This window comes from Hippichthys cyanospilos, chromosome 15, assembly GCF_059441005.1.
Source record: "Hippichthys cyanospilos isolate Australia breed blue-spotted pipefish chromosome 15, RoL_Hcya_1.0, whole genome shotgun sequence".
NCBI classification, from domain to species: Eukaryota; Metazoa; Chordata; class Actinopteri; order Syngnathiformes; family Syngnathidae; genus Hippichthys; species Hippichthys cyanospilos.
Window position 1 is genome coordinate 3,071,583 of NC_142383.1, and position 24,130 is coordinate 3,095,712.

The window sequence follows — 24,130 nt, forward strand, 5'->3', positions numbered from 1 at the left end:
AAAAAAAAGTCATTAATAAATTTAAATAACGTAAATCTTGCATTTCCTATCCCATAGAAAAATGCAAATTAGTAGGGGTGTGAATCATTGGCTGCCCCACGATTCAATTCCGATTTTGGGGTCTTTGATTCAATTCAGAATCAATTTTCGATTCTCAGCAATTTTCGATTCAAAACGATTCGATTCAATTACTTAAAAAGGATGTCTGCTTCAATCTATGATGCAAATAATCATTGTGCTACTTTTCATTTTTGCAAGACACAATAACAAAGGGAGATAGTGTTTTTTTTTTTGTTGTTTTTAGATTAATTTGTAAAGAGCATGCCTTTTTCCACAAAAATAGCACATTGACAACTGCTATTTTTAAGCTAACTATAAACTGTACAGCTTTTATAGTATAAATAAGATGAAACAAAAAAGTAGAATGTAATTGTCATTTCATGTTCTAAAATAGTATTTTTTTTATTAATATTAATTATTATTATATTTTTTAACTGTTGCCCAAATGAAAACTATTGATATTTTTCAGTACATTTATGACAAACAAGATATGAATATGAACTTTTTCAAATGTGCCGCTACTTTGATAAGGAGCATTATCAGTCACAATTGTTTGTAACATTTTGTAGAGACAGTATTTTCATTCATTTGCATGTACGTGAGTAATGTGTGTTTGCTAAATATTTTGGAGTTTTCATACATTGGTTTATATTGATTACGAACTACAATATTTCTTTTATGTTCTGTATGAATATTTTTATTTGCTTAGATCATTAATTTCAAAAGTTCTTTCCTTAACAGCAAAGTGAAACTATACTGTCCTCACTGAGATGAGTATAAGCTTAGTCCGCGCTAGACAGCAAGCTAAACTCTCAAGTGTTGACCAAGATGTCCTCATCGTAATTTATAGCTTTGAATGCACATCTTGGCATCAACATCAGCAGAGTGAAACTACAAATAAGGAAGGTAACTCAAATCAGCCGTGTTTTTTGATAGCACACATTCATAGCAGGTGTGAAAGAGAAAAAGCAATTCCCTTATACGTCGCTTTAGCTTTTAAATATGACATTAAGAATTTAACAAACAACATTATGCATATAGGTGTTGCCCCTGTAGGAGTTCAATACGCGTCTCAGTCTGTATGGATTCGATCACATCCTTTAGCCAAACTATGTATTTAGCAGGCTCGAAAGCTCACCAAGCTTCCTGTTTGCACAGTTTGCAGCAAAATAAAAGCTTAGCAAGAGTCGTCTAGAACAAATTACTCTAACTGAAGAAAGAACAGAAACATTCAAACTCGCGACCATAGGAAAGAGACGAGACTGCGGTCAAACAGCGCACCTTGACAATCTCGGAGAGCGATCCAGTGACGTCATGACACCGTTTAGCCAACAGGAAGCGTATTGATTTCTGTTTTATTTAAGTATCGATTTAATGACCTTTTATATAGATTTAAATCCTCGTAAATGAGCATCGCGATTCCGATTAAAATCGATGTTTTTTTTGTTTTGTTTTGTTTTTGGAACACCCCTATAAATTAGGTGCAAGCTATTGGTTGCTTGAAAGAGTGACCGCCTGCAAACGACCACTAGATATCCTCATTGAGCCTCACAAAGCCCTCACTCTGCCATCATTAATCCCAGAATGCCCTTAGTTTTCAGCAAGACATTTCTTTATGTAAAACATTTTAAAAAAGCAAAATCACACAAAAAAATTCTTAGCACTCTATTGTAAAAATTATTTTTACCTTTTTGTCAACGAGATTGTGTACAGTATGAGCTTTGTTTGTTTTGTTTTTTGTTTGTTTTTTGTTTGTTTGTTTTTTTTCTTACCCAGAAGTTAAAAAGGGTGTCCAGTCTCTGGTAAAATCAACATAGTTTGGTAAGTGTTGAATTGACACACTGCAGGTAGATCACTTATTGAGTATGGTTCTCCACCACTTGGTGGTGCTGTCAACTGCCCATTATTGGATTGACGTTAGACTTTTTGCAGTAGCATTATAAAAATACAACAATATAGCTTGCAATCATACAAGTCAGTTGAAATCAAATTAAGTCTGCAAAAAGGGGCAGTGACTGGCTGACTGAGGTCTGGCGGACATCTGATGTCATGACAGTCCCAATGATTAGGAAGACAGATGAAAATTACACTTCCGACTTTTTTAATTTGCTGTTTATTTTGGGCATTACCGTCATTTGCTGAACCGTCGGTAAAATGGGCGACCGTCTGTGACGGACTGACGGGCAGGCCAAAATGTGTTATATAATGCCATAACTCAATTCAGGTCGTTCCTGAACTTGACAGCTGTGACCATATTATTGGCAATCTTTTGATCCTCTTGTTGCAGGCTCGCAGCCGTGCGAGCGTCATAGCTGTTATCCACAGCCAAATGGTGGACTTGACCAGATATGTAGCCTACATTGCCTAGCGCTTTAGACGATGATTTTTTCCAACTGGAGTTCAGCGCCTGTTGCTTCATCTCATTCAGAGCATTTTGAATGTTGTTCAGGCACATTGGAATATTATATTCATGCCAATATTCCTTCATGGTAAAGTCGTCCTCGCCTTTGTCCATTAAAGAGATGAGGCCCTCCATCATTGAGAGGGTATAGAGTTCCGTAAAGGCACAAATGAGCCCTTGATTGCTGTTACACATTAATGAAAAAGAGAATATTTGTGTTAATTTTCCAATGTTAAATACTTGAAAATTGTAATTTTAAGTAGCATTTCCTCTAAGAAAATGTTTTATTACTTTCCTTAAAGAAAATGTTTCTTCTCTTTCTGGGAATGTTGATATGAGTTAATACTTTGGAAGGAAAAAAAAAAAGCATTGGAAAGCCTGTGTTTGGTTTCAGGAGAAATGAAGTGCATTTGTCCCAAAAGGAGAAGAAATACAAAAATCAAAACTTGTTGATGAAGATGAAGAAGGAAATATCAATTAAGGAAACCTGATTTTGTTTTAAGGCCATCTACAGTAGCTTAGCCCTAGCTTCTATCATGGTTCTTTTTTTGTCACTTATATAACTAAACATTTTACATATGTCTGCAGTCTTTTTTGGGCAGTGTTAACTGGGCTTTCATTGGTGTGGATGAGGCACATCGACTGAAGAATGATGACTCGCTCCTCTACAAGACTATGATTGACTTCAAGTCAAATCACAGGCTTCTTATCACAGGAACACCACTGCAGAACTCCCTCAAAGAGCTATGGTCCCTTCTGCATTTCATTATGCCCGAAAAGTACGTCATATCATTTGTTACTTTGTAAAAATGACTTTTTGTACTTTTCCATTTTATATATGGTGTGCTGAAATATTTGCATGTTACTGCATCATGTTTTTAGAGAATATTGACACTATTAGATTTTTATAATGCTATAACCATAAGGTGCTTTATTTCTTATGTTTGGTGGTAGAGTGGTCGTCTCCCAGCCGAGAGGCTGTGGGTTCGATCCTCCGACCATCAAGACCATGTCAAAGTGTCCTTAAGCAAGACACTGAACCCCCAGTTGCTCCTGATGCTGCGTCATCAGTTGGTAAATTTAGTGTAAAGCGCTTTGAGTACCTAAGGTAGAAAAGCGCTCTATAAGTGAAAGTTCATTTTTATCATTTTGAAAATGCTTTTAGTTTAATTTTTGTTAGTTTTAATTCATTCTTTATATGCATTGAGTATTTGTCAAGTGCAAAGTTTTAAAAAAGTAATTCAGTATTGAATAAAAGTAAATTAACTTACAATTCCCAAACAACTATCAAACTGTTCAATCATTATGAAATAAATGCAATGAAAGTAAACCTCTAAAAATTAGATTAGGTTGATTTCAGTTTAAAAATCTGGATTGTCGTCACTAAGTTTGCCACACCTTTATTTTTAAGGCAAACTATTTAGGCAGCAAACTGTTATTTACTATAACAGTTATTAACTTATTCGGGCATGATGAGGTCATGAGGGGGGGGGGGGGGGGGGGGGGGAGATGTATACTTATAAGTTACTTTGTTTTCGTCCAGATGAAATGGCGTTTGAAAAAACAAGTAACCAAAATTGTGCTGAACAAACAAACTACTCAGAAATAAGATGATGGATGTTATCATTTTAAAGGTTTCACTCGTGGGAGATGTTCGAGGAGGAACATGGTAAAGGCCGTGATTCTGGCTACACCAGTCTTCACAAAGAACTGGAACCTTTCCTTCTACGCAGAGTCAAGAAGGATGTGGAAAAATCTCTCCCAGCCAAAGTGGAGCAGATCCTTAGAGTAGAAATGAGTGCTATCCAGAAACAGTATTATAAGTAAGTACTACATCCAACCTTTATTCTTATTCATTCTTACGTAATAACAATTTTTGAATTTCAGTCAGAATGAATTATAGCATATTGTTGCATGCACACATATTAAGGAATGTTTGAATAGCTGTGTGTGACAGATATGTGTGTGTGTGGATGCACACAGCATTGTGTGAAGCGAGCTCTTCGAGAATATAGTACCGTAGGTTCATTTCCATTAAAAAATATATTTTTTTAGGCTTATGCTAGAGTGGCTATACATATTTATTATGCACTTAACTGTCAATGAACGTGGTGAATTGATTGCATATACAAACTACATATTGGCTCTCACAGGTTTTGATTGGCTCTCACAGGTTTTGAGGCATTGGGAAATTTTACTCAAGCAAAAATATCACAAAAAATAGTTTGTATGATAAGTAAAGTTTGGTAAGGTATGAGGAATGAGCTGTTTTGTTTTTGTTTTTTGTTTTTTTTCACATTTGCACTATTCACGTATTCCCACTTGGTCATAGGTAGTCTTATGTTGTTAGATAATCCTAACAACTCCTTGGAGATTTTGTAAACAACTTTGGGCATTGTATAGCCGTCATTTAAGTCTTTGTATGCTTGTCCAGTTGTGCATGTGCGGTTGCTTTTCTCATTTGTCTGGCCATCAATCTTTGGTACACGGATTTGTTTTTAAAGTGAAAATGTTGCTTGGTGAAGTGCTTTGGACAACCCATGTAGAAATTACTATAAAAGTGCGCATAGCACTCCATTTATTAATATGTTCAAATTGGATTTTGTATTTTATGGACTATAGTATGTTTGAGTAGGTTTGCTGCTTAAACTGATAATTGATAGTGACTACACATTTTGGGTGAAAGTCTAAATAGATGCACATATTTATTTGATTTGAAACTCATAAATTATTTTGCTTTTCCATTTTTTCTTTTGTGACTAGATGGATCCTGACAAGGAACTACAAGGCTCTGAGTAAGGGTCTCAAAGGCAGCACATCAGGGTTCCTTAACATCATGATGGAGTTGAAGAAGTGCTGTAACCACTGTTATCTGATCAAACCTCCTGAGGACCACGAATTCCTTAATAGAGCTGAAGCATTACAGGTTTGAGTTTCAGTTAAGATAATATCCCAGTGAGGGGTGAACACTTGTGTTGGCAAAAGTAATGAATGTTGATTTGTCGTCATGTTGATTTGTCGTCAGGTCCATTTGTCATTCAAGGTTCATTAGATGTTTGTCAGCAGTCTTTTTTTCTTATCACAAGGAAATTTGAACATGTTAAAACCATTTAATTTGTTTCTTTTAAACCCTTTTTTTAGTGGCTTCAATGGAGACATAAATTGCCTACACCTATTTCCACTACTATTTGGTCTCAAAATACAATGAAACAAACAATGATAAAAGGGTTTATAGACAGATGATGGCATTTCTAGTATTTCAAGAAGAATGTTATTACTACAGAAAACCTTTGCATTGCATCAACTTTGACAAATCAAAATTCTTCACTGTAATATCACAGTTCACAATCATTAGCTATAACAAGACAAAAACCTAAGAATTTCAAATTAAATTCAACATAACATGAGATTCTATAAACCAAATTCAACTTTTTTTCCAGCTTTTATCAAAGCTAGTTAATTGTTTCCACTCTCAAAGTTGCCAATAAATCCTTTTCTGAATTGAAAATAAACAAGCCAACTTGCTACAACAATTGCTACAACTATTCACAACATCTTCAAGTTTAAAACTCCACCTTGACAATGACTTATTATAATAGATGACATTCTTTCTCATCAGCTGGCAGTCACCTGCACATATAGTACTGTACAGTACAACCCTATATACTTGTGGTTTTTCACCTTTACTGTATGAAATAAGTTGAAACATAAGCAAAAATACTGTAATTCTAAAACATATGTTGTGTTGTTGGTTGTGCACTCAAGCAGAGGAGATCTGAATACTGATGCACCTCATCAATTTGTGTGAATTTGATTTAAAAACAAAAAAAAAGTTAATTAAACTTAATGAAAGTAAACAAAAAACATGAAGCTGCCGGGAATCGGACAAATCCATAAGGCACCTCTCTGTTGAATGTACTGGTGAAAACACTTGTCTTATTTTGCAAACTTTATAGTGGTTGGGAGTATGGGGAATTGATGTTTTTCATCCCTTCTTTTCAGCAACTTATCCGCAGTAGTGGGAAGCTGATTTTATTGGACAAGTTGCTGGTTCGTTTGAAAGAGCGAGGCCACAGAGTTCTAATCTTCTCCCAAATGGTTCGGATGCTGGATATCCTTGCTGATTACCTGAGGAGCCGACAGTTCCTCTTTCAGGTATCTTCTCCCCTCTCTGACCATTAAAGCTATAAAGCGACACACACATGTTTGTATTTCATTGCTTTTTTTTTCTTCATCATTTGGATTTGTTTCTTTGTTGATCTGTTTAGAGATTAGATGGCTCCATCAAGGGTGAGATGAGAAAGCAGGCCCTGGATCATTTTAATGCTGATGGTTCAGAGGTAAGTTTATTTTCTTGCAGTTATTGTATTTTGTTGATACAAATATTAACGTATACAACATCAGACAAATATAATGACCTCCAAACAATCAAAAATAACAAATAACATAAATTAAAACAACTTTACACAAAACAGGCTCTTCACTAACTAACAGCATGACCATGTTTGTTGATGCGTAGTTATCTCAATTCGGATATGACATAAAGATAGAAACTGATGCAAGATGAACTTGAAAAAAATTATTACTGTAACAATAATTGTTTGTATGTAACAAGTAGTAGCTGGCAAAACAGGTCAATTATTTGATTAAACCTTTAAATGATGTTGTAGATTTCGAGATTGGTCTTTGCCTTGAGACCACTTTCACAGGGTCTCTGTCTTGTCTCTGAATCGAAGGTATTTTTACTCTAAACCGCATGATTTCATATTGGGGGATGAAAAAATAACAATCGGCATGTAGATTCTTCAATTTGTATCTCTGCATTTCGTTTATAAGTAAATTTCTTACCGTTAAAATTGTTTGAAAATATAATATATAAATATATAAAATATATATATATAAATATAATATGTTATATATGCTCCCAATTTTGAAGCAATTTATATGGAGACAAGGCCACCAAAAAAATCTAATTTTCATCGGCACACACTGTAAAGCATTTATGGGTGACTTGGTCCTAGTGTTGACCCCTTAAAGAAATTTCAAGGAGTGACAGCTATATTTTAGGAGCAGCGGGCCACTACTCCTAAATGAATGTAGAACAAACACTGAGAAGGTGGTATATGAAAACACATTAAATTTACCGACGTTTGAAATTTAAATCAAACTGCTGAGCTTTGGCTCTGACTGTCCTGTTTCCTTTTTACTGTTTTGTAACCTTTTTTAACTAACATTTATCATATGTAATTAAGTTTGTATGTGGGAAGGTGTCAAAAACTTTCCCAAGATTTTGTGAACAGTGAGGTTTTGGACAAGAAGGAAACTTGTGTCATTGGCATAAATTGACAATATGTTTCAATATTTTTTTTAAGCATAAACCTTCTATGGTCCTATCTAATCTGCACAATTAATTTAATTCTAACCGCGATCACAATATTGGCGGCCATGATTAATTAAGCTGATCCTTGGCGATATTAACGTTTAAAAAGCCGGCTACACTACCTGTCATCCTACCACTAGGTGGCAATTTGCACATGTTTGCGAGACAAAAGTATCAGCTTTTCTCACCCTAATATATTATTTACCACTGTGAAATGGTGTTGAGTTTCTCACCTAATTTCTAATATATACCGTGCTTGCTGACAATTGAGACCCATTTTGAAAAATCCAATTGGCAAAAAAATTGAATACATTCGGTTTGAAATGACCAAAAATGACATTTGACTGCTAATTGATTAAAATTTGTTTAAAAGAAAAAAATGTGCTTAGTTCTAAGTAAGCGTCATTGTTTTTGTTGGTTTGCACTCAACTAGTAAGTTACCTGTTGCCCTGTGTGCCATTTGTTTTAATTAGTTATTTTAGTTTATTATTATTTGTAAGAATCAAGCCATGAAGCTTTGTTTATATACTTTTTGTTTAAAAAAGGGCAGTAAATAGACATGTTTGACCAAACTTAATGAATAATCGTGATTTCAAAATTGACAAATAATCGTGATTGTCATTTTGACTATAATCGTGCAGCCCTAATCTAATCTAACATTAATTAGTGAAATTCCTGCAGCAAATATAAATGAAGTAGGGGATAAGGGGTGATCTTGCTTAATATCGCTCAATCTGGGCAGTTAGTTAGATCTGGCAATTATATATGATTGATTTCATTCAATTATTTTATTTGCACAATTAAATCATTTGAGTAAATATGGGTGCCTCATATGCATTTCCACCCTACCCTCAACACACACATTTCCCCAGGATTTCTGTTTCCTGTTATCCACACGTGCTGGTGGCCTTGGTATCAATCTGGCTTCAGCTGACACAGTCGTCATCTTTGACTCAGACTGGAACCCCCAAAATGATCTTCAAGCCCAGGCCAGAGCCCACAGGATTGGACAGAAGAGACAAGTAAGCAAATTGGAGGCTGGACAATTCATTGAAATAGGCAATCAATGGGGGTTTTTGTCAGACTGTTTATTTTCTCAACATAAATTTTTTCTTAGATGCTACTGTACATTAAATTGTTTCTCTGGCTGACTCTCATGCTTATAACATACAGTACCATACCATACCAAAGACAAGAGACTAAGATTACCATTGCAACAATATAGCACATTAATGCATAACCTTGCTGGATTTGCTGCCACCTACAGAAAAATGATTTTGTATCTTCTATCCCTCGAGTGTAGGTTGTAGTTTTTATTGTTACGGTTAGGGTTAGTAGCTTATTTATAAGGACTTGGGCTTTGCAAACATAGGGTCACTGTTCCAAGACCTCCAACTCCCAGTAGTAGTTGGACACACATTTAGGGAGCAGAAGAATATGTTAGTGTTGATTACCTTTTATGCTGTCATTTTAACTTCAGTCATATTTAATCCAAATAGTTCACTAATCTAGTAATGAACTAATTTTAGAATGATATTCCATTTTAGCGTATTCTTATTCAGATACTGTAGCTGCAACCATAGATGATGAGTGCATTAATACCATATTAGACAATAGCACAGCAAACTATGATTGCAATAATAAACATTTTGTATGAATACCTAAGCAAGTTTTGGTATATAAATTTTAGTATAAGACTCTTAGAGGTTGTCCTGTAGGATTCCAAATGGTTGTCTACCACCATCCTTTTCTTCTTGTATCTTTTTCTCAGGTGAACATCTACCGTTTGGTGACGAAGGGCTCAGTGGAGGAGGACATAATAGAAAGAGCAAAGAAGAAGATGGTGCTGGATCACCTTGTCATTCAGAGAATGGACACAACAGGAAAAACTGTCCTCCACACCGGCAGTGCTCCCTCGAGGCAAGCCACACATTGTGCTTAACCATTATGTAGTAAAATGTACCATATATATATATATATATATATATATATATATATAAGTTCAGCGGCTATGCTGGTAACTCGAAATTCGTAACTCGAATTGCTCGTATGACGGGCAATCCAAACCTTAGAGCAGAGACGAACCCGCAGAATTTTTTTTTTTCTTAAACGAGAACTTTTCTTAAACGAGAACATATCACCGGCGATTTCCTTCTCTTTAATCCATAATAGAAGAAGCCTCTCCATTTTGTTGTTGACCGAGGTCCGTCCCCTGGCAAGGAAAGTCTTGAACTTAGAAGATGGCCAAGCGGTTACGGCCGTACTCACTAGCAAGGTTAACAATGCGTGCGCCTCCTTAGTATTTTTTTTTATTATCTCCTGCTTCGTTTCTATTGTCATCATCCTCTTACTTCTTTCTTTACCGCCACTTGCAATTTTAGAAGCCATGTCTAACAGATAAAGTTTGCAAAGTCTTCACAACACACCGACCAGCTGTGCCATCAAGCTAGATGAAGGCGTTCGGCCAATAGCATATCAGCATTTCTGTGATTGACGTGACGGCGACCAATAGCATATTGGCATCTCCGTGACCGAGACCGTGACTGTGACCTTATAAGACCAATAGCATATCTGCGTTTCCGTGACATGCAAGAATAGTTATTTTTGTTGATGCAGCAAAGCGAAAAAAATAGTGTGGACACACTGACCGGCATGTTGGATTGTTCATAAGATGAAAGGTTTGTGCGTAAGGGGGGACAAAAAACGCTGCGGTCCACGTTCGTAAGATGAAAAATACGTAAAACAGGAAGTTCGTAAACCGGGGGCCCACTATATATGTATGTATGTGTGTGTGTGTGTGTATATATATATATATATATATATATATATATATATATATATATATATATATATATATATATATATATATATATATATATATATATACTGTATAATGTGCCATATAAATATAATGTACAGTATGAATTCTCATATAATTTTGTTATATACAGTTCAGCACCATTTAACAAGGAAGAGTTGTCAGCAATCTTGAAATTTGGTGCTGAGGAACTTTTCAAAGAACCCGAGGGTGAAGAGCAGGAACCCCAGGTAAAAAAAAAACAAAACATTTTATATTTTCACTTATGTGCATTCCTTTTTGCCTTTACCATTTATTTTTATAATTTGTCATGTTCTTTAGGAAATGGATATTGATGAGATTCTCAAAAGAGCAGAGACCAGAGAGAATGATCCTGGACCTTCCACGGTTGGAGAAGAACTGCTGTCTCAATTTAAGGTGAAACATTAAAAAGGAATATGCTTATCAACCTCTGATTGTCAATTTTTAATAACTTCCAAGTTAGGATTTGTTAAGTTGATGTGGTTCTCTGACATGTGCAGGTTGCAAACTTCACCATGATGGAAGAAGAGGAAATAGACATGGACTCTGAGCGCAGCCAGCGGAGTTGGGATGACATTATCCCTGAGGAGCAGCGGAGGAGAATGGAAGAGGAAGAAAGACAGAAGGAGTTAGAGGAAATCTACATGCTCCCGCGTATGAGAAATTGTGCCAAACAGGTAATCGAGCAGTAAGGTTTTATTACAGTGAGTCAGGTTATTGCATACCACACATCTATTTTTTTTTCTTTACAGATCAGCTTTAATGCAAGTGAGGGAAGAAGACAGGGCAGGAGCAGAAGATATTCAGGGTCCGACAGTGACTCCCACTCAGATCGAAAGAGACCAAAAAAGCGTGGTCGACCTCGGACTATTCCAAGGGAAAATATCAAAGGCTTTAGTGACGCCGAAATCCGGAGGTGAGTGACGATATTTTTGCATATTAACTTTAAAGCATATTTTCACCTGCCATTTTCATTTATTTTAACTACTCATCAGGTTTGTCAAAAGTTACAAGAAATTTGGGGGACCACTAGAACGGTAAGTAAAATGTGTGCTGGTATATTGTTAGTATTCATTGGTTTACTGTATATGCTGCAAAATGCAGTACTTATTGTTAAACGTTTCTTGACCAATTTCTTGACTCAGGTTGGATGCAATTGCTCGTGATGCTGAACTTGTGGACAAGTCTGAACATGACCTGAAACGGTTGGCTGAAACTGTTCACAATGGCTGTGTGAGAACATTAAGAGAAAACCCCTGTGGACCGGAAAAAATTTCCGGTAACTATACTTGTCTTAGTGTTTTTCGCCATTACATGTGCATTTTCTGGGGAATTTATACTAATACTCTGTATTTTTTCTCCAACTAGGAGGCAGAAGAGGGAAGGTAAAAGGGCCCACATTCAGGATCTCTGGTGTTCAAGTCAACGCAAAGCTTGTTATTTCTCATGAGGAAGAACTAGCTCCACTTCACAAGGCCATACCTGCAGACCCAGAGGAGAGAAAAAAGTTTGTAAAAAAAAAAAAGTATTGTTTTTAAATTCATGCAAAAGCTAAGGAAAAACGTTCATGTTCTACACAAAGTGTACCATCAAAAATTATCATAATTCTCAGTTCATTCTACGTATTTTAAAGGATGGGAATCAAAAAACGTTTTTTTTATCAGAACCAGTTCCAAGTGAATTTCTTGGTATCATTTGCCATTTTTGCTAACAATTGTAGTATCGCTTCCAGTCGGGGATGTATGTCATCATCGTGCATTTTGCTTAGCTCAAGATGTGTGGTGACATTAGTGACATCTATGTAAACATGGGTGATACCATATGTAAGATTGCATTCTATGTTTTAATTCCCCCACCAAAAGTTCAATGCTACCTTATTCCTTTCTTTTTGTGATCACTATCTGAAAATAGGAGTGACACCAAGCTATTTTGGACTAAATAAGGAGAAAATTAGCCTTTTGTGAAAGGATGTGTTATCTGCATAACAATGACTGACACTAATATTTTTGTTTCGGGGCATCTGAAACCTCTCAACTGTCATTATCCTTCCATAAAACATGAAAATGAAAATATGTTTTTGTTTGCAAAATAATTTATATACATATTTGATCAAGTACAATAAGCGCGAAATAGTTTATGTGCATATTTAATCAAGTGCACAAAGAACAGTATTTTTCACATTTGACAACAACGTTATTTAAGTTATGTGTGCATGCAAGTATGTTTTTTTTTTAAACCCAATATTTAATTTTTGTGTGATAATGTGTGACACATGTTAAACGGATAATGCACATTTTGCACACACACCTTGTTTTCATACGACACCTGATAGGCTTTGCCTTAGACTTGGAGATCTTGAGATAAATGAGTTTGTTTGGCAACATGTCTGTCCAGTTTGTGTCTAGGTCATTGTATGTGGTGACCTGGCATTTCCACTCATCATTGCTGAATTCGCCACCAGATTCGTCAGATGTTGAATTTTTTAAACTACTGTGCAAATCATGGCCAGACTTTCAATGACGTAGACACATGCGTTGGTCGCGTATTCTTGTACCGCTTCTCAGAGTCCACGCCATATTCGCCATATTCTTTGTCCTCATCAGTAGTCTTATCATGAGATTTGCTTGTGAGTTTGTGAGCGGATTGCATTTGCCATTCTTTGAGCTGTTTGAGTCACTGAATTTGACTGTGTGCGTGTGTGTTTTTTTTCTTCTTTATAGGTACATGATTCCGTGTCACTCTAAGGCTGCACACTTTGACCTTGAGTGGGGGAAAGAGGATGACTCCAGCCTGTTAATAGGAATCTATGAGTACGGTTACGGCAGTTGGGAGATGATCAAAATGGACCCAGACCTCAATCTCACACACAAAGTGAGCTCAAGCAAACATTTTCAACTTGTGTGAACGTACAAGAATCATACAAATTGTCCTCTTTCCATTCAATATGATAATAGTATCGATATTACACTATATACTATGAGAGTGACATCTACAACTGTAAAATCTACATGTACATGATGTCCAGTCTTCAAACGGCAAAAAAATCAAATGTTTTAATCATCAATCAAATCAACATAAGGTAAGCTTAGGCCACAGGTGTCGAACTCCAGTCCTCGAGGGCCGATCTCCTGCATGTTTTGAAACCTTTTCCTTCAAAAACACCTGATTCAAATGATTGGGATCATTTTGAAGCTCCTGCAGAGCTTGCTAATGAGCTAATCATTTGAATCAGGTGTGTTGGTGAAAGAAAACCGGAAAACATGCAGGATGCCGGCCCTCGAGGACTGGAGTTCAACACCTATGGCTTAGGCGATAGATTGATTTTCTCGATTAATTTTTTTTACTGAGAAAAAAAAACATTATTATTTTCCTTCTCTGTTTGCTGCGGCGCATTTGGACTTCATGAACTTCCGCAGCTTCCGTGTTCCTTTTGTTTACTTTGTACTCATGCCAAACAGAAGGGTAGCGCGAAATGCCTATAGCTAAATAAAGCAAACCGTTTGTTTCTAAAAGACAGGAGGTGTATTGTCAGTGGTTTGTGGCGACAGACGCGAAGCAATTACTGCTGCAACATTTGTTCACAACTAACTTATTACGGCGACTAAATCAGAGGCAACCGACAAAGTATATAACATGTCAAGCTTTGCGAAGGGGAACAAAACTGCGTGATCCAACGAACTGCTACCAAAAATTAGCTCACCAAAGAGGAGTCATTCATGCTTGGAAGCCATTTGTCACATGCGCCGAGGGCCGACTTTAGCACAGTGCATTGGTGGCATGATAGTCATGCATGGTACAAGCTCTTATTGCAGCTGACTTGAATTCTCCATTTTTTTAATCAAGGTAATCAAATTACTCACGGACTCATTTCACCCCGTAGTGAGAAAAGTGAAGACTGAAGAGTTCAAAATGAATGATTGGTGGTTGACTAGTGTAACAGAATGGCTTTTACTATTAGTTATTTCAATGTTTTTGTCAAAACCTTCTAATTTTTTCCTGTAAAATGTTTTCAAATTGTCTGTTACAGCTCCTACCAGATGACCCCGATAAGAAACCCCAGGCCAAACAGCTCCAGACCAGAGCAGACTACCTCATTAAGTTACTGAGCAAGGACCTTGCCAAAAAAGAAGCTCAGAAACAAGCAGGGACGGTATGTCTCATTTACATTTTCATTCTCACACACACACACACACACACACACACACACACACACACATATATATATATATATATATATATATATATATATATATATATATATATATACACACACACACACACACACACATATATACACACACACACAGTGATCCCTCCTACTTCGCGGTCTCAGTACTTAGCGGGTTTTTCCAGGAAAAATTAAAAATATTTCAAAATAAAAAAAAAAGTGCAAAAAAAAAGCAAAGAAAGTACATTATACAGTACTGTATTCATCAAATTACTAAGTAATATTAGTTAACTATGTTAAGAATTCTTCAAGCGTTAGAGTTCATCATTTTTTATCTTATTTTGAAATGCATGCTTTTAATTTGTCGGTTCGCGTTGCATTTCCGTTTCCTGTTTTACGTTCTCTGTACGTCATTCAGCTCATTACGGTGACGTGGTGAATCACAATGTAAACTCATATTTATAGTTTATTATCATTTATGTTGATAACGCACGCTACTACCTATGTTTAGTAAGTGATGGGTGTTTATTCTGTTTTTGTGTTCGGTTGTGTAGAGGTTGTACTTTATAGTTAGTAGTTGTTGTTAGTTGTTGCTAACCCGCTAATGTCGGCTAAAAATGCAGTTAATTCAAAGATTAAAGTTCGGCAAGTGTTTATATGTTAATTGACTGACTTTAAGATTGTTGCTGATTTATTATTCAAGAGATATTACATGATACACCATACATGAGCCAAAATAAATGTGAAGTTCAACATGATGACTTGCGTACTCTTTCACCGGAGTCTTGGTGCAGATAACCAGTCCTGAGAACAAATTCTACAAACTAAGTAATATTAGTTATTTAATGAATATACAATAATGTTAATAAGGATAATGTAATGTTAAATTAAGAAAGGAAATAAAATACGCAAAAAAGATTGTTTATGGTTACTGCGGCTATATTGGGGCGTACATAGAAATCTAGGAACTGATACCCTACTTCGCGGGTTTCAGTCTTTGCGGTTAATGGGGGGGTTGACACTTTATTTGGTCATTAACTGGATGAGGAAAATCTTGGTTTGTAGGTCAATTCTCGAAAAAGGAAGCCAAGAAGCAAAAAAAGAGAAACTGTGAAGCCAACTCTGATAGATGAAATGATTAAGAGTGCATCGTCAGATCCTCCATCGGACAAAAGATCGGATGATGAGGATGAAATAGAGGATGAAAAGGTACGCTGATAATCCTGTTTGATGGCCTTTAGCATAAAAAGAGAAGTATTCACTCTAATGTTGGGCATCAACCATTTCAGGAGGAGACGTCTGTGAAAACTCCCAGCAGACGAAACAGGCCAGACAGAGAGACTGTGAAGGAAGAGAATCAGGAGGAGGAAGAGGACGACGAGGAAGAAGACGATGAGGAAGAGGAGGAGGCTCAACAAGACAATGGCTCTTCATCCGGTGAGAGGGAGTATAAAGAGGAGATAAAGAAAGAATGCAAAAAAGAGAAAAAGGAAGACAGTTGGATCAGCAAAGACACAAAGGAGACAAAAGAGAAAAAAGAAGTGAAACCGCTGGAAGCTGTCCTTAAACAAGAGGACAATGTGGAAAAGGTGAACACATTCAAATATATTTTTTCTACACACAGTGGGTACAATAAATGACCATCATTCCTAATCATCTTCTTTTTAATAGACTGACAGCAAATCTGAGGTCAGAGAACGGACAAAGAAAGCTTCTGATGTGCCAATCCATATAACAGCAAGTGGAGAGAATGTTCCAGTGTCTGAGGAGTCTGAAGAGCTAGACCAGAAAACTTTTAGTGTGGTATGCTCAGTCTTTCAGAAAGTTGGACATGATGACTTTAAACTGTCGGTTTCAATTGGATTATATGAGGTTAATGTGACCCAAGAATCTAATGATTGAAAAGTCGCAATATTTAGGATTGTGTGCTTAAATGTTACAGTGTAAAGAGAGGATGCGGCCTGTGAAAGCAGCCCTGAAGCAACTGGACCGACCAGAGAAGGGTCTCTCTGAGCGCGAGCAGCTTGAGCACACTCGGCAATGTCTCATCAAGATTGGAGACCACATCACGGAGTGTTTGAAGGAGTATTCCAATCCTGACCTCATCAAACAGTGGCGGAAGTAAGCGTGCTTTGCCTCTGTTACATTAAGGCTAGGTTCGCACTGCAGCCTGAAGTGACCCAATTCAGATTTTGTCATCGCTATCCAAGCTTTATCTGATCTTTTGAGAGCAGGATGCACAACACAGATCGGATTTTTCAAAATCGACCCGGGCCGCTTGGTTATGTGGTACTAAATCAGATAATTATAGGGATCTTTTGACATGCGACTTCAGTCTGAACGGCCTGGTCACCTTCATTCAACACGGACGAAACAGACATGCGACAAATGTCACAATTCTGCACTCAAAAAAGAATAAGCAGCTTGGGAAAAAACAAAACAATAGCGGAATGTGGTGGTTAAGTTTGAAAATTTTCTGAGGGAGGGAAAACAAAGTGTATTTTCTCTGCCTCCCGCAACGAGCCGCGCGAATGAGGGAGGCGTTGGTGTCACAGCACGAACTGCCATGGCCAAAAACCACGCTACTCCCCATCCTTTCCATCTTAAATATAATACACTGAAAATATTGTGGGTGAGGGATAACAGCCATTTGGCCCTCCATGGTGGTACTTCGTAAAAATGACGTCATGGTGTCCTCTGCGCATACAAGACGGTTTTCGGATGTTTTGCGTTCACACGAAAGACCTCACAAATTTCCACCAAAAATTCGGAGTTGATCATTAAGTCGTGCAGTGTGAACCTAGCCTAAGACAGTAAGTTGCAAATCACAGTGGTCAATTAATCTAGGCGACAACTAATGACGATGATCAAATTGAACACTATTAACAATTAAGTACCGTATTTTCCGCACCATAAGGCGCACCCTCAATTAATGACATAGTTTACAACTTTTTCCACATATAAGGCGCACCGGATTATAAGACGCATCCTCAATTAATGACATATTTTAAAACTTTTTCAATCACAATATAGTAATACTCAAAGTAATAACAATAAAAACTCAAATCATAACTCTAAACTCTCAATAGCATAATAACTCAGTCAATATGACCAACCTTGTTCAACTGTAAACACACAAAAGAAACAGGTAAAGCTTACTTTATCGGTTCATTCCCCATCTACAAATCCCAAATTCAATATTGATCTATATGTAAGGCGCACCTGATTATAAGTCGCACCATCAGCTTTTAAAAAAAATGAAGGCTTTTAGGTGTGCCTTATAGTGCGGAAAATACTGAAATCATTTAGAGCAGTTGTTTCATTTAAATTGTACAGATCTTTGAATTTCAAAACAAGAAAAATTCTTAACATTTATTATTTTCTGATTTCTGTAGTACCATACTGATTATTGTTTTTGTTTAATTCTGTCATAAGACTTCTGCAAAATTTGCTTTGCTTTGGAAAACAATCACTGAACCACTAAATGATTCAGTTTGAAAAACTGTAAGTACATCAATTCTTCTTGTGTGATTCTTAGGTCAGGGAGCGGATATTGAGAAGTTTTTTTTGTTTTGTTTTAAAGACCTCTAGAACCAAATTATACAAATTATACAAATTTACAAATTATAACTCTCATTACAAGGTGATTAGATAGTAGGTATACAGCATCTTAATCACTAAATTCAAGTTTGAAGCTGTCCTCCACTTATAATCATTTGCCTTCACATCCTTGGGGATTTCCGAAGATGGGCTATCACAGCTTGTGTATAGAATTCCATTGCTGTTTACACACTTTGTTGGTAAAGGTTTGGGGCCTCCGTCGGCTCTCGTGTGTCAAAATATCCTCCTGAATTTCAAAAATGCTGCTCGCCATTGAGAAGTATCGCTATGGGGAAGCACACTGCCTCGTGGCAGCCTATCAATTTCGGGAATGGACTGTAACGTTACAAGCGGGCATTCTGCACTGGCCCCTAAATGATTTATGAAAGTGAAATCAAACCGTATCAATAGCGCTGAATATTATTCTTAATACTGGGTTTTCATGTCAGTTTAAAGGGGACTGATTTTAATGTGCTGTCATTTTGGTTGTGGTAAATTCAATAATTTTTTTTAATCAAACAAACAAAGCCTTATTCTTTATATTCAAATACTGTAGCAACCACAAAAAAAGAAGACATAAGTCTAGTTATTTGTTTAGGTATTTTAAACATAAGTGATGGCCCATTTATTGTAATTTAAGTAAACGATCCAACTGGTTTGATCCTTCTTGATATGTCAGCTTTTATAGAGTGATTCTTTAGATATTTTCTGTTAACATTTAATGCATTTATAATCTTTATTCTGTCAGTTTGAAATATCCAAATGTTTGAATGCACTACATCAGGGGTCACCAACGTAGTGCCCGCGGGCACTGGGTAGCCCTTTAGTATCACATGAGTAGCCCGCAGACCTGTTCTGCAAATAGTTTTACAAGTGATAAATCACTGTGATTTTCTAGGAATTGTACTCACGACTATGCGTATATGACATATGCATTACATATTACGCTTTTTATATATTTTCTACAACTGTTTCTGAATTATTGTGGGAAATCAATAACATGATCAGGGTCTTGACATGAACTGGTAGCCCTTCGTACCAAAGAAGTAACTCTCGGTTTCAGAAAGGTTGCTGACCGCTGCAATACATGTACCGCATACATAGCTAGCAGCCAGCACAGGCGTTTTGTACCTTATCTTAGAAAAACAGCGCAATTGATTTCTTTTATCATTGCATCGTTTTATTTTAGCACTAATTTTCTGCATGCATACAAGAAATACAAAGACAAGACAACTGAACAAAAAAACACACATTTTTCACCAAGCAATCCACAAATCACGTGTGGTTTGAACCATGATGATAGTGCTGTACGGGATCTCGGATTGACGAAACCAAAAGCTGGTGTTTGTTCGTGTATTAACATGCGTCAAGTCCAAATATTACGTCGCAAACAGCGATGCGAAATAATTTGAGTCATGCAACCGCCTCCGCATCATCAATTATGTAGCTGATATTGTTTGTCTTTGACAGAAACCTGTGGATATTTGTTTCCAAATTCACTGAGTTTGACGCTAGGAAGCTGCATAAATTGTATAAACACGCCATCAAGAAAAGACAAGAGAACGCTCAGGTACGTGCACAAACAGTATTTATTTATTCATACATTGACAAACATTTTTCTATCAGTCCATAATGTTTTTTGTTTTGCCAGGCAATGGAGCAGAACACTAGGAGTCTAAACACTATAGGGTTTAAACACACAGGTACCCGATGAATTTTACTTAGCTGCGCATCCAGCATGAAACAAGCTAGTCGCTAACCTAACTAGATTGATTGATTCTGTGCTTTCTGACCCAGATATTGAACGGCTGAGGGACAACTCTCACCAGGATGACAGCAGCAGGGACAGTTATAGCTCAGACAGGCACCAGCCATCGGCACGTTACCATGATAGCAGCAAGGAGAGACACAGCTCGGAGGCCCACTGGAAGACTGCAGAATCCAGAAAAAGGCCCTACTCCTCATTTAGCAACGGCAAAGACCACAGAGACCACTACCGACCGGACAGCAGGGACCGAGACAGGCAAGACAGGTGAACTCGAACAGAGATTTTACTCTAAGTGAGCTGAATGCTTCAGACACAAAAGCCTTTTATTTTGTACGGTTAATTCTGTTGCACCTGTTGCAGCTAACAGCAACTCGCGTTAGCTGAGTGTGTTGCGGCATTATTTTCAATAAAAGAAGCAAGCTGACTGAACCACCGTCCGAGTCCATCCTTGTTCACACACAGGAATACTACTAAAACCGCGAGGAAAAAGTTTTTATGTCTTCAGCTGATTCATTGAAGAGTGCTCAGTTAGCGAACACGGGAACAGATTCCATTTGAGTTGTTTATTATTGCAGTCTTTTGGCATATACACAATCATAAACTTTGTGAAATATGGATTCAAGAGTTTTTATTGTCATATGTATAGTATTATTATACCACACAATGAAATTCTTATTTCGTTCACTCCGTGACTAGCAGACTACATTCCATGTTTGAGCAATAAATAAATAGATAAATAATAAAACATGAATAATAATACCAAAAAAAATAACATAACAGAAACAATAGTGATGATAATATAGTGCAAATATCATGTGCAAAATATGTATGCTTGTGGGAAGAGGCAGAGTAGATGCTGCTCAACATTAGGTATTTATGGTAAAATGAACTGGAACTGTTTCGCTAGAAAATAGAAAAACAACTCCTTGAATGCATTCAACATTACTGTGGTGAGGCGTTCACGGACTACCCACAATGTGGAAAATCTGAAAATTCCAACAAATTTATTATTTACGGATGTGAACTCAAGAAATTATGAAGAGTTTACAAAAGATGAGATGACTTCTGTTTTACTATAGTTTTGACATTGTTGCCAAAGCGTCTTATACATGGTAACACAGAAAATACCCGAATGGGACCCCAAATTGAAGGGTGTGTCTTATGTACAGCCGGTCTGGGAATTACGGAAGTGGAATCACCAAATTTTGATGTTTTTCCAAGATGCAGACTGCAATTTGATGCAAATTTGATTTCAACAGAATTGCTCAGCCCTACAACAGTCTGCGTGACTCTTTGTTTTTGCATTTTGCAGACATTACAGCGACGGGAAGCAAAGGAAGCTGGAGGAGTTGCGCTCCAGCAGAGACCACCGGCCGGACCCGAAGGATCTCTCCCACTCGGACCAGCGCTCGTCTTACCGGTACCACTCGGACTGGCAAACGGAGCAGAGGGCCTCGGCCAGCGGGCCCCGATCTCCCCGCTCCCCCCGAGACCAGCGCTCACCGTACGACTCGCGCTCGCCGCTGGGCCACCGCTCCCCTTTTGACTATTCTTCGGATCACAAGAGCACACCGGAGCAGATCTGGAGTGGGCGCAAGACATAACGGGAGTCGCCCGGGCCCGCCGGTAGCAGCCGCGGAACTGGCCTTACGGGAACGCAGTAGAAAGCACTGTGCCGCGCCACTGGTGACGAACGCTAAGGAGCGCCTCCAACCAGGCATCGAGGAAAAACAAATCATGGCATATTTTTGTATTTAAGAGTTGAATGCTGCACACAGCACACTTTTTTTTTTTTTTTTTTTATAAAGGTCTTTTTTTTTTCTTTTTTTTTCCTAACCTCTGGACAGAATAGACCCTGAGCGCTGCCTCATACTCCCACGAACCCATGACACTGGATCCTGCGTTTTGGACTGTTATTCATGTGTCGTCTGTCTCCATCATGTCCAGTGTAATTATCTACCTTATTTAAGTGTTAAAGTCAGTCGAGCCGTCAGCTGTCGCATGAATCATGTTGGAAGCTGATGTCAAGTCCAGTCTGGGCTCAGGATCATCACCTGACGTACCTCATTCACATACTTGTCTCATTTGTTTGTTTGACAATTATTTAAGAACAGATTTTAGCTGTACAAAAAAACAACAAAAAAAACACCAACAACCCTAACAAGAATCCCTGTATTTGCTCTTCATTTTTCCTTTCTGTAATGTTGTAAATTTCTGTAAAATAGTAAATTGGTTGTCTTTTTTTTCCCTCAGGCTTTTTGGATCTAAGATATTACCATTCTTTATCAACTCAGGCTTTTTGTTCTGCAAGCAAGTTTCTGTATAATAGTTCTTTCACGAAGATGCTTTCAGAATGTAACTTTTGGTAAAGGGACAGTTTTTGTTTCTAGTGCTTTTTGTTGTTGTTAAAACCAGTGACTTTTCAAATCAGTCTAAAAAGACATTAGAGAATTTTCCACAACTTTTCTTTCTTTTCAATTTTTGACATAGGCAATAATAATGTCAATGTTCTATGCAGGCAAGTGTATTTGTGGTGAACCACCTAACTGAATGAAGTCACTGTTATGGTTCACACTGTTGTAAATAACTTTCCTCTATATTTCAGAATCAATTTACACTGAGAGTGCATGGATTTTTATGAACCGTTTTTATATAGTTGTTTATGAAGCCATTAAAATCAATCACTGTACTTTCTTGGACCAGCACTGACAAACTTTTGTCAAATTGGACCATACTCAACTCACACAATTGTGTGCTAAAACCCTTAAGCCACAAATTGCTTTTGTTTATTTTATCATGGAGCCAAGTAACTGCCAAAAAGCAGAGGTGGGCACTTTGTCAGCGTTGATGGACTGTTTGTTAGTCTGTCGCCAATGGACGCACGTTTTGCGGACAGACCTAGGAATGACGGGAATGCTTAAAAAAATTAGGAATTAAATATGTCAGAATTGCGAATTTCATCCGTCGTCACCGTCAGGATGACGTCAGATGTTATACGTCTGTCAGCCGCCTGCCACACCTCTTTTTGCTGACTTAAAATATAATTCAACTGATATGGATGTTTATCTGCTTGATTGCCACATCTGCTATATTGGAGCAATCAGCCTGTAGTCAATGTTGCAATAGTCACTTTACAGCTCCACCAAGCAGTGGAGAAACATGTATCATTCACAGCTTCAACACAGCTGACTGATTTATTTGTAGTAACTCCCTGTCTTAGTCCTGGTTTCTGGTTTCTTGCTGATAAGAGCATCCTGGGATGTGTTTAAAATAACCAATGAATGCAGACCAAATTTGCATTGTTTCTCTGATTGGCTCTTGGCCAGGAAATGCAAGATAGCAGTTTTTTTAAAATCCCTTATTAAAGACGTTTTTTCGTAAATTTAACCACAGCAATACTTTGTTTCACTTGTGACATGAAATTTAAACAAACCATTTTCTATAGTTGTATGGCAGGCAGTGATAAATGAGAATCGACATCCATTTGAGAGTCATGTAAAGCATGATATGGACATGATTGCTAATTGCACTCTCATCCCCTGTATTAAACAAAGTGTAATATTGCCTAGAGTTAAACCCATTAGCTGACTATGTTTTTGTGTTTCACTTATACTCTCAAATGATTGATTACACTTTCTGTGTATTTAAATGGCAGTGTAGCTGCAGAAACACAGACATGGTGTAGCTTTAACTTTAAGTACTAAAACAGAAAAAGATTAGTATGAGCGCAGACAGTACCGTAGACCTGCGCCTGACAAATGACCTGCGCCTGACAAATGACGGACCAGGAAAAAATAAAAAAATGCCGAATGTCGCTCTCTAGAGGTGGTGGAAGGTTGGGCAAAAATACACCAGTAGACTGACGGACCGACGGATTATAATTCCATATGGCTTGAAAAAAATTACAAACCGAC

At 37.3% G+C, this 24,130-nt stretch overlaps 1 protein-coding gene across 1 annotated transcript in view; it reads left to right on the forward strand.

The window, feature by feature from the left end:
• The window catches only part of chd1 (chromodomain helicase DNA binding protein 1), a 39,013-nt gene extending 16,108 nt beyond the window's left edge, over positions 1–22,905 (forward strand). The window contains exons 13-36 of the mRNA XM_088435068.1: positions 3,050–3,240; positions 4,096–4,284; positions 5,225–5,387; positions 6,464–6,616; positions 6,730–6,801; positions 8,714–8,863; positions 9,613–9,761; positions 10,793–10,889; positions 10,981–11,076; positions 11,181–11,357; positions 11,433–11,596; positions 11,676–11,717; positions 11,826–11,959; positions 12,049–12,187; positions 13,401–13,551; positions 14,708–14,830; positions 15,914–16,057; positions 16,138–16,437; positions 16,520–16,651; positions 16,791–16,969; positions 19,919–20,018; positions 20,100–20,151; positions 20,246–20,480; positions 21,529–22,905. Of these exons, the coding sequence (XP_088291194.1) occupies positions 3,050–3,240; positions 4,096–4,284; positions 5,225–5,387; positions 6,464–6,616; positions 6,730–6,801; positions 8,714–8,863; positions 9,613–9,761; positions 10,793–10,889; positions 10,981–11,076; positions 11,181–11,357; positions 11,433–11,596; positions 11,676–11,717; positions 11,826–11,959; positions 12,049–12,187; positions 13,401–13,551; positions 14,708–14,830; positions 15,914–16,057; positions 16,138–16,437; positions 16,520–16,651; positions 16,791–16,969; positions 19,919–20,018; positions 20,100–20,151; positions 20,246–20,480; positions 21,529–21,820 (3,624 nt within the window). The 3' untranslated portion in view covers positions 21,821–22,905. The remainder of the gene's footprint in view (positions 1–3,049; positions 3,241–4,095; positions 4,285–5,224; positions 5,388–6,463; positions 6,617–6,729; positions 6,802–8,713; positions 8,864–9,612; positions 9,762–10,792; positions 10,890–10,980; positions 11,077–11,180; positions 11,358–11,432; positions 11,597–11,675; positions 11,718–11,825; positions 11,960–12,048; positions 12,188–13,400; positions 13,552–14,707; positions 14,831–15,913; positions 16,058–16,137; positions 16,438–16,519; positions 16,652–16,790; positions 16,970–19,918; positions 20,019–20,099; positions 20,152–20,245; positions 20,481–21,528) is intronic.
• The last annotated feature ends 1,225 nt before the right edge of the window (positions 22,906–24,130 follow it).